Genomic DNA, 11,120 nt, shown 5'->3' on the forward strand with positions numbered 1-11,120 from the left:
GGTTAGATGAACACCTTGCTGGGGTCGTTTGACCCCAGTACTGTTTCCTGCCATGGCAGGGGGTCGGACTAGACGATCTACTCAGGTCCCTTCCGACCCTAGAAACTATGAAAGTAGATAAAATGGAAGGAACGAGAATGGAAAATGGGAGATGGGAATAAAAGAGGTAGAATGAGAGAGCCAGGAGGCAGAGACATGGTAAAGGTCTGGTCAGTGTGGGTTACACATTGTAGCTTTACAGGGTTTCCTTGGAGGGTTGGCCTGTGGCTCTGAATGTGAGCTGGGGCAGAAGTGTGTGAGCAAGCTGTTGTTGCTGGTATGAGTACTCAGAATTGCCTTTGCATAAGCACGTGCACGTGTGTCACAGTAAGAAGTACTGTTTTTGTGCATTGAGTCTGAAGCCCTTATTTCTACTGCAAGCTTAACGATTGTGCCTTTTTAGGTGCTGAAGCAGAGACCTAGGTTTGTTGCCTTGAAGAAACAGCCTTCTTATATTGGTGGCGAGAACCTGGAGCTCCGAGATTACCAGCTGGAAGGCCTCAACTGGCTGGCTCACTCATGGTGCAAGTATGTGCAGACGATGTGGTAATCTGGTTGGGTAATACTCTAGTTTTGTCTGGGGCTGCAGCATTAGTTTTATTTTTATTTTATTTTTTTGAGACATTGGGCCGCATCCCTTTCTGATGTATCCCTGTTGCACCACACCAGGATGTGGCCCTGTGGTAGTTATATCTTTGTCTTCACTTAACCTGCTTTTTGCACCTTGAAAGTTAAGGATCTCATATTCCTCCAGCAACACTACCTAGGCCTTTTTTGCAAAAAGGGATTTTTTTTTTTTTTATATGAACTGAATGGGGAAAAAAACAACTCCCAAAACTAAGAGGGGAACCCCATTGCACTTTGACGATGGGTACAGGAAGAGGCATATTCCCAGCACTGCTGTCTCATTTGTTTTTTCCCCCTCCTTATTCCCAGCATCATCCACTTGGCTGTATGGAGAGGTGGATGAGCCACTGCTGTGGAGATGGATCCTGAAGTTTGAAGGTCCGGTGGCCTGGGCCAATCCCATATTCCTCAATCAAATGAGAAAAGCTGAATCTCTCTCTTGGCAAGCTTGAGCTAGCCCCTGTGGAACTCTGTTCCACATTAGCCCACCAGCTTCTTTTTTTTCTTTTGGCTTGGTGTTTATTTTCCAATTTTGTGTGAATGTGGCCCATGCTTTGACCTCGTCACTCAGAAGTAGTTTCTTTGTAGTACAGCATAATGTGGATTCTTCTAGGCTTTTCCAGCCAGTGTTTAAATGGTGTTTTGCAATGCACACCTTTCAGTCTCTCTCATTGTTTATATCTCTGTCGGTGCTTAGTAAATCGGTTGTAGCCTGATGCTACAACTATATATATGTATATATATATGTTTTCTGTTCTCCGTCTCAGGAACAACAGTGTGATCCTGGCTGATGAAATGGGCTTGGGGAAGACTATCCAGACAATATCATTCCTCTCCTATCTCTTCCATCAGCATCAGTTGTACGGTCCCTTTCTAATAGTGGTACCTTTGTCTACTCTCACCTCATGGCAGAGAGAGTTTGAAGTCTGGGCACCGGAGATAAATGTGGTCGTGTACATAGGAGATCTGATGAGCAGGAATACGGTGCGTGAACAGAGGCTTAGGGGTGGGTAGAACAACAGCCGCAGTGTAGCCTGCTTAGATAGATCAGAGATAGCGTGATCCTCTATGGAAAGGCAAACTGCACTAGAATTTGTTGCAGTGTGTCTATGTTATGATACCCTGGCTGGCATAACCTTGAGATCATGTATGAGTTTAAAAGACTGCCTTACTTTTAATTCCAGGAATATATATGTAATAGTTGTCTCACATAAAGAATCTTGGGGCTTAATATTTATAGTGTTTTGCAACCCGCTGACTGTAGATGTGCAGTCTTACCATTTGAGCAACAAGGTAGAAAAAGACGCAATTTTATTGGGCAATATAGAAAAGCCGTAGGTTGTGATTCATGATGGGACCGCAAGTGTCGTATTAATAGAGACTAGTGAATTAAGACCATCCTTTAGCAGCTCACCCTGCTGAGGCCTTCCCAGTCGCAGTACTTTCTCTGCAAGAACAGTTGTAAGGTGTGTGGATTACAGTGGGATTCCTACGGATCTTACAACGAAGGGGTGGTCATATGGTGTTACAAATTTCACAGGCTTCTGCAGCTATGGCACTAAAACATACATGAGGCCAGAAAAATGTGTCTCATTAAAAGAAAACTGGTCCCTTGTTACTGAACTTGTTGGCTCTGGGTTGATCTAGCCAACTAATTAACCTGCTTCGTTTGCTGACTGAACCAGTGTTTTTGCTCAGTATCTCAGTGCAACTCCAAGCCAGCATTGCTGAACAGAGCACACTGGAGCATTCATGGGATTGCCAGCTACGTTCTGACCCTTGCACATATTTATTGCTGCTGATGAAGGAATCGGAAAGCACAGTTGCATGTTCAGGAGACTAAGCATGGAAACCCAAGGTTTTAGGTAGTCGTTTGTCTGCCTGTGCCTGTAGGTAAACTGGCAGGTGCCTTGCTGTGGCCCCACTTTGTCTATAGAAAATGGAAGATTTTTGTGAGGGAAGCAAATGTTAGGCTTTTCTGATTCGGATAGAAGGACGGTGCTGAAGGAAGGCAGTCGACTGTAGACTCGTCTTTGCTCAGCTTTGTCATCTCCCCTCACAGATCCGTGAATATGAGTGGATCCATGCTCAGACGAAAAGGTTGAAATTCAACGTGCTCATCACGACATATGAGATCCTCCTCAAAGATAAGGTGTGTAACAAGCAAAGAGGTGTTTGTGTGGACTTCTTTATCATGCGTAAATGGGGGAATCCCTGAGACTTCTGCTGTGAGTAGAGCATCTAGCCATGATCCAGAGCTGCATCTTCCTCTGTGCTGGCTGAGAACCTGTAGATGCTGCTTGCTTTTACTTGGTCTGCTAAAAACAGAGAATATAGTGTTCATGTGATAGGATTGTTACACAGTGGGAATCACAGTGTTCACCATTACACACACAAATAACGCACCCGTCATCATGAAATCTGGGCTTGCTTTGCTTGGGTTAATCTGTGCTCATGGGGGTGGATTAAAGGGGCATAAGTGGGAGTAGGGGAGAGGTGTGCCGTAGGAACTTAGAAAATGTAAAGCCAGTCTGTTGCGGAAAAGCCCTTGTAACAGGTGGCCGGTCCTCTTAAGAAGAAGCAGCAGGCAGCCCTGTTAAGGATGTTCGGTTGTGTTGCATTTGGCTAAAGAGGGAGTGACCCACTGGGGCCTTTTCAAGTTCCTGGAAGCTGGAGTAAGGAGGGATGGGGCTGGGAGTGAAAATGGCTCTTCTAATATCCAGGAAGGACAGAGCATTTGGGTTTTGTTGTGTTTGTTTCATGAAGAATAAACTGTCCTGAAGCACTAATAACACAACCAACTCCCTTGGTTAAGATAGAAAGAGAAATGACCTTCTTACAGCCCTTAAAACATGTTTGGGGCACTAGATAGCATGCTAATTTTAAACATTTCTGTCCCATTTAAGTGAAATCATAATTGATGTGGGGCCTCTCTCTCAAAGGCAAGATAACAAGATAATAAAATAACTTCTTTTCAAGAGTTCCTGAAATCATTAGGTGCCCAGACACCAGGATGATGGGCACGGTATAAGAATCGCAGTAGCACATAATGGGATTACATGACTGAGATGAGGTGCACAGAGAGGTTAAGCCAGATGCTTATGGTGCTTGTCTAATCTGGTGTATCCTTTGGCTTTGTTTTTTGCTCCAGGCTGTCCTGGGCAGCATTAGCTGGGCCTTTTTGGGAGTGGATGAAGCCCATCGACTGAAGAATGATGACTCTCTGCTATATAAAACTCTGATTGATTTCAAGTCCAATCACAGGCTGCTGATCACTGGGACCCCACTTCAGAATTCCCTCAAGGAGCTCTGGTCACTGCTGCACTTCATTATGCCAGAGAAGTAAGTCTTGTTGTGTACTTCAGGAGAAAACAGCCTGTGTCAAAGCCACTCTGTTAACTAGACATGAAAGTGAACAGCATGGAGTAGCTTTGGAAAAGCATGCACACCTGTGAATGAAGTGTGAATAGAGTTAGAGCAGAGGTTGGAAGCGGGAAGTTAGCACGTGCATAAAACACATAACACCGATTCCAAAAACAACCCCAAAAGCAGCTCTTGCTGGATCGCAAAAAGAAGAGATGAACGAGTCAGTCTCTGCCAAGTGCAAATGGGCAGATTTTCAGTTTCCTGAGGGGCTCTTATGAAAAGATGGAGAGGGCATAAAGAAATTGATTTTAAAATGGAGTAAAACCAGATCCATTTTTAGGGAGGACTGTGGCAAATACAAAACCTGCTGTCACGTAAGCACTGGGTAGCCCAGAGCGGGGGAATGTGAGAGAGTCTGATTTTAATTCAGGAGACCAAGTATAGTGTCACAGAGATGCAGGGTAACATTTTAAAAAACGCATGTCCCATTTTCAAAATGGCTTTTCAATGAGATCGACAGTCCATGTGCTTAAGGCAGTTTTGATAATGCGACTCAGCATTTTTGAAAATGTTGCCTTTCACCTAATTAAGCTGGTACAGGCACTTTCAAAAAAATTTGAAAAAGGAAATATTTGGAGGATGGTGGGGGTTATGTTTAATATGTGCATACTTCAGCAACTGATGAAGTGAACATGGGTTCATGAAAGCATATTTTCTCTCTAGATATGCATCTTATTTACTGTATGAAGGTGCATATCTGCTCTGTCTTCTGACTGCCCACTAACATGGCTAAATAGCTCTCTCTGCACTATGTACTAGCACAGATCGCAGTTTGGTAGGGAAAGCACTGTGTCTGAGACCAACTGAAGGATTTCAGTTTTGTGTCAAATTGTTTCTGGTCACTGTTCAGTCTCCCATTGGCTCCAGCTGGCTTTGGGTCAGGCTCTTCAACAACTGACACATTACACCCCAGAGTGGTTGCAACTCAGTGGTGTTTCCTTCTGCATACCACTGGGAAGAAAACTATTAAAGACAGATGAGGTGTTGATAGTAGTTGGCTTGGAAACCAAAAATCACAGAAGAAATCTGGACTGGAAGGAAGGGATGGTAGGATAGTATTGCAAAGGCCCATATTTATTCAGTAGTACCTGACCTGATCAGAGTAAATGTTAGGTTTCCAGGCTAACCTCAAAAGTTGTGAAAAGGAGACTAGTGTCTGCAAGTGGTATGCTGAATGGTGATTTTTTTGGCTACCGTTTTTAGTAATATCTTTATTTTGGAAGACGATTCATATTTATATTTACACGCTAGAGATCATTAACAGTATTTGGTAACCCTACTTTTGTTTGCTGGAGTGAATGGTGATGTATTGTATGCAACAAAAATTCTGGTCCCTTGTCCAGGAGACACGGTTCATCAATGAAGGCTGATTTGTACAGTGATTAGAATAGGAAGCTAAGGTTAGCACAGTATTCAACGTTGCCATTTATTGTCTTGGGCAAGTCACTTAATCGCTCCATTTTACCCTGCTATAAGAAGGCAATTGTGCAGCTCACTCACAGGGGCACTGAGTACATTGCTTTTGATTCAGCTGGGACTCGTCAGCTAGGAGGCATAGTCTAAGGGCAGATAATGAGATGGCAAGCCAAGAGGCTTTCTAACCCCCAACTCCTAAATTGTACCATCAGGTTTGAGTTCTGGGATGATTTTGAAGATGATCATGGGAAAGGGAGAGAGAACGGCTACCAGAGTCTTCATAAAGTCCTGGAGCCTTTTCTCCTGCGCAGGGTGAAGAAGGATGTGGAAAAATCCCTGCCAGCCAAAGTGGAGCAGATTCTCCGGGTGGAAATGTCTGCCCTGCAGAAGCAGTATTATAAGTAAGTTACTTTCTGAGTTACTGACAGTGACCAGTAGGTGTGGGTATGGGCTTCTTCATTAGTGCCTAATGGATCGTTCTTTACCCAAAATCTGCCGGACACGGTGTGATTGGCAGCTTCCTTCAGCAGAGGAAGAAGCTGGGAAAGGTGGCATAGCATCTTGTCCCCAGGTCACCTGTGTTTGGATGGACATTATAATTCACGTACATGCTGGGTTTTTTTTTGAAGAGAGGGCAGTGATAGAAATTAGCTGGTCAACTTCACAGGGAAGGGACCACACACTTCTCATTTCTGTGAAGCTCCATGTTCTTTACTGTTAAAGAAGTTCACAGAGAGCAGCATTGGGATCTCAAGGGAAGAGCAAGCGGAAGTGTCATGGGGGAGAAATGAAATGGAGAGACATCGGTGAAACTGGTGCCGGAGCAAAAATGTCTCTCAAAGGTATTTTTCCTGAGGATACAAGTCTGTCTGTCTCTCCCCACTGAAATGATTTTTTGTTTTCTTCTGCCTGCAGATGGATTTTGACCAGAAATTACAAGGCTCTTTCCAAAGGGACAAGGGGCAGCACATCTGGCTTCCTAAATATTGTGATGGAGCTGAAGAAGTGCTGCAACCATTGCTATCTCATCAAACCTCCGGAGGAAAATGAGAGGGAAAATGGCTCTGAGATACTGCTGGTGGGTAGTTGTTTGGGGTGCAATGGCTTTCTCCTTTCCTCTCCCCTTACTTCCACACTCAGGCCAAAAAAAAGTTTTGCAAGTACTCTGGCCTCAGCTTGCTGGAAATCTGTTTTCTCTCCACAGCCACTCTCTATCCAGCCTTCCCCCTTGCTTTTGGGAAGACCCGGTGTCTGTTTAAACTGGTCATCTAGGGTAGGATGGGCATATAACACCAGATCAGAGTTTGACACTTAGACTGTTTTGAACAGATGCATTTTGATTTGCACTGCAAAGCTGTATGATGTAGTTGGTGTAATGAGGGAAACATTACCCTGTATGTTTTGGGTCTGTATGGGACTTGCAGGGGAATGGTTGGAAGGATCAGCTGGAATGACTGTTACTTCTTTAGTCTCTGATCAGGAGCAGTGGAAAGCTAATTCTCTTGGACAAGCTGCTGACCAGGCTGCGTGAGAGGGGTAACAGAGTCCTGATCTTCTCTCAAATGGTGAGGATGCTGGATATCTTGGCGGAGTACTTGGCTATCAAGCACTACCCTTTTCAGGTGAGGAGTGCAAGCAGTTGTACACTGTGATTAACTGGAAAGGGCAGATTGAGAGCATGGGCCATTTTGAGTGCCCAGATTCTCAGAGATTTGTAGCTGATACTAAAGCAAAAGGCTCTGGTATGAACTGGGAAATGCCATCATATTCCCCCATTGCAAAGTGCTAATTGGGTTAAAGGAATGAGCACTGCATAGTCTGGGTGGATAGACAGAACTGAGCTAGGACTTAGGAGATCTAGGCTTAGTTCCTGGCTTTGCTGTTGGCCTGCTTGGTTAATCTTGGAGTCAGTCACACCATTTCCCTTTATCTCAGTTTCCCCACCTATAATATGGAGATGATGTTACTGACTTCCATTTAAAGCTTTGTTGAAGAGCTACATGCTGTTATTCATGTTGTCCTTATTACTCATCACATGTGAACCCAGGCATGGTGGAAAATACAGTGTGTCAATTCAGTGGTCTGTTCTGTTGACCTTGATTACCAAAGTGCCATGTGGCATCCAGAGAAATCTTTTCGTCCATAGTGGGTGCATCTACACATGCACACTTACTGCACAGTAATTAGGTTATTGTGCAGTAACCAAAAACTACTGCATAGTATGGGCACATGTCTACGTGTGCGCACCCGTACTGTGACTTGTAACTATGGTGACTTATGCTAACTTGGGTGTAATTTTGCTACATGATGCAGGTAACAAATTTATGCCCGAGTAGTTACTGTGCAGTAACGCACCTGTAGATACGTTGCTGTGCAGTAATAGTATGTGTGCGCGCGTATGTGTATGGACTGACTTGGGACTAACTGTACTCCCAAGTTGGTCCACACACAACATTACTGCATTGTAACGCCTTCACAGGTAGATAGATGCTGGCTTAAAAACGCACTTATTGCACAGTAAGTGCACATGTAGACATGCCCATATTGTTTCTACAGTGCATACATCTCGAGCTAGAAGTCTCCAGGGATGTGAACAGTTCTGGTCTGCTCATAGGGTGGTTTCATCAGGGAGTCCTGAGCTTTGGACTGGGCTTCTCCTTGTGGTACAGTTAGCTGATTCCCTCAAGATATGCTTGCTGCCTTCTGCTTGAGTGGGAACATGAGTGGGCTCCCTTGGCTAGTGTGGCTGTCCACTCCATTTCTCTTTGATGGATGCTGGCTTGACAGCCTTCAGCCCAGACGTTATGGAAGTGTCCATGTGCACAGAGCTTGCTAAAAAGGACACGCTTTACACAGGCAAACGTGCAATAAAGCCCCTCCTCCCTGCAAAGCAGGCCTTGATTCTTAAAACCCCACCGAGGGCTGTAAATACAGAGATCCTGGCAGGGAGCCTGTAACGAGAGCTGCCGTGTCACCCACCGTGTGACTGCTGTCTAAGCATGTCCCCCTGCCCTCGCAGCACAGCAGGTTATAGCAGTGCAGTTATTTTTAATTGGCGGTTATTTTTAATGATTAAAAGCTTGTAGCTGACAGCAGGCAGGGCAGGAGCCTGCAGAGCTCCCGGAGCTTCGGGGCAGCGATTTTTTTTTAGGGGTCCTTTCCTTTTCTTCCTTTCACCATAATTGTTGGTTTTGCAGCGCTTGGACGGGTCGATCAAAGGGGAGATCCGGAAGCAGGCTCTGGATCACTTCAACGCTGATGGCTCTGAGGTACGGCGGCCAGGGGACCTGGGCAGGACGCTTGATCTGTGGGAGTTCACAGCTAAGCTGCAGCTGCAGTTTATAGCTACTGAGTGGGAGTGAGTTTGTGGCTTTTTTTTTAAAGGGCTCTGGGTACAATTAAGGGCATGGCACTGGCAGGTTTTGTATCCTACAGCTGTCAGCATTGCTTATTATAAACACCCTAAAGCCACAGAAAGCAAGGGGGGCTGTCTGGTTAGATCCAGACAGGATGCTCATTGACTACCAAGGATCAAAGCTGCTTGGACTTTCCCCATCTCAGTCCTGGTACTGAATCAGTCACAAAACGACTTGACTTTGCTGGGGTGCACAATCACCTCTGGGTTTGAACTGTTGGGAGGGGGGGTGGGAAATGGCTGGAAGCGCAGCCTGGCAGAGGGGTCTAGTGATTGCTGGATAGGGTTACGGTGCAGAGAGGCTCCTGGTTGCAGTCTCTTCCCTCTGGGCCTGCCTGCTGACTCACTGTGACCAGGTGTATGTCACAGGCTTGTTTATGCCTCACTCAGTCCAGTCCTCTAAAAAAAACAAGACCTTGCTTGGAAATCCAGGGTGGTAATCCTGAGGAATGGGCTGGGAAGAATGAAAGGAGACTTAGCTTCCTAGTAGCACAAAGCAGCGTATTCAGAATGAAGGTGAAAAGCTGACTGTGATGCAGGCAGGGGGCTGGCAGAAGGGGAAAGAGGGCATGTGTCTTAAAACCTGCTTTTTCCTCCCTCTGGAGGAGACCCTGAGAGCCAGGCTGGCACAGCCAGTGACTTGGGCAGTCCTCAGAGTGACGGTCAGGTCAGGTGTCATTAGCGTGGGGTTGACCTCATACTGAGGGGTCCCAGGTGACGAAAAGGAGCATGCATTTGTCTGCTGCCTGGTGTGACCTTCAGAAGCAGCCGACTCAAGGTGCCTTTCCTTTTGAGCTGCTTGTTCCACCGCCCGTAGTGACACCTGCTGGCTGATTCTGCAGTCACACATCTCCTCTCCAGGTCTTCTCTTTGGTCTCACTGTAAGTCAGATGGCAGCCACCAGCAGTGACAAGCTTCTCTGCAGGCTGCAGGTGGCTTCAGTCAGGGGATCCTGGTTTCCTACCATGGCCCCCAAGACCATTAGTGCTAGGATTGACATGTCAAGGGTGTGCAGAAGGGGAGTCTTTCTGCCGTTACATCTCTTTCCTGTTTGTCCCTGAGCTCATCAGACTTCTCTTGTCCTGTTCTTCTCTGCGCTCCCTTGTAGGAGAAGATCTTTCTACCACGTTGTCCGCATACTCAAAAACTAATGGTCTCCCACTGTCCTTCCCCTCCTGTCTCCTCCCAGTGTCCTGGTCTCTCTGGATTCCCTCCCTTGCTCCTCCCCACCCTGTTCCCCCTTTGAGAATCTCTCGTTCTGCAATTAATCTTTCTTCCTAAACTATAGATTTCACTACACCAGGGGTAGGCAACCTCTGGCACGGGTGCCAGACCACAACACGCGAAGGCATTTCGCTTGGCATGTGCACCTTGGGGTGGATGGTGGGGAAAGGGTAGGGGTTGTGCTGCCACAACAAGGATCAGGCCCCTTGTGGCTCCCCCGCCGTGTGCCCCTGGCACACCAACATCTTGCAGGTTGGGGTTGTGGGTGTTTTTGGCACTCTGCCCAAAAACGTTGCCCACCCCTGTACTACGCCTTCCTCTTCCTCAGCCTAGCTTGCAAGTCCCTATCGGGTGTATTGTAACCTGTGTTCCTTTACTGGCATTTGGACATACGTGTTTTAAGCGACCAATCCTATTTTTTTGCAAGCAGAGCTGTACCAACCTATCATGCATTGTACACAGGACTTCTGTTTCCTGCTGTCAACACGAGCTGGTGGACTGGGGATTAACCTGGCTTCTGCAGACACCGTGGTGATCTTTGACTCGGATTGGAACCCCCAGAATGACCTGCAGGCTCAGGCCCGGGCTCACAGAATCGGACAGAAGAAGCAGGTCAGATTAGCTGCCTGGTTCAGTCCCTCTGGGAACTCAGTCTGTTGATATAGTGCAGCAGATGCTACAAAACATCAACATATCCCCTTTACGTGGACTCCCAAGAATCTGAGCCTTCCCATCAGATCCAGAAATCTGTGGAAACTCAAACTGAGATGCAAAAAATCAAGCCAGATTTTGCTCAAAGCCAGGTCCAGACTTTCTCAGTGGGCTTGCAAGCTTCCTAGCAGATTGACTTTTATTAGTAGATGTTTTGGATGGGGAATCCAGAAAAAAGACGACAAAGCTGAGATGGAAATACAAAGCGCCCGAGCGAGGGACGGGGGAGAGGAGGGGAATGCGACTAGGTTACAAACGATAC

The 11,120-nt window shown here is 46.3% G+C and overlaps 1 protein-coding gene across 6 annotated transcripts in view; it reads left to right on the top strand.

Moving 5' to 3' along the window:
* Positions 1-11,120, top strand: part of CHD2 (chromodomain helicase DNA binding protein 2) — a 71,514-nt gene that overhangs the window by 36,774 nt on the left and 23,620 nt on the right. For all 6 annotated transcript variants that reach the window (XM_019533762.1, XM_019533761.1, XM_019533764.1 and 3 more), the window contains 9 exons: positions 443-567; positions 1,434-1,650; positions 2,729-2,818; positions 3,818-4,008; positions 5,721-5,909; positions 6,424-6,586; positions 6,978-7,130; positions 8,706-8,777; positions 10,610-10,759. In XM_019533762.1, the coding sequence (XP_019389307.1) occupies positions 443-567; positions 1,434-1,650; positions 2,729-2,818; positions 3,818-4,008; positions 5,721-5,909; positions 6,424-6,586; positions 6,978-7,130; positions 8,706-8,777; positions 10,610-10,759 (1,350 nt within the window). The remainder of the gene's footprint in view (positions 1-442; positions 568-1,433; positions 1,651-2,728; positions 2,819-3,817; positions 4,009-5,720; positions 5,910-6,423; positions 6,587-6,977; positions 7,131-8,705; positions 8,778-10,609; positions 10,760-11,120) is intronic.

The sequence above is a fragment of the Crocodylus porosus genome, unplaced genomic scaffold (assembly GCF_001723895.1).
Source record: "Crocodylus porosus isolate Cpor-Errol unplaced genomic scaffold, CroPor_comp1, whole genome shotgun sequence".
NCBI classification, from domain to species: domain Eukaryota; kingdom Metazoa; phylum Chordata; order Crocodylia; family Crocodylidae; genus Crocodylus; species Crocodylus porosus.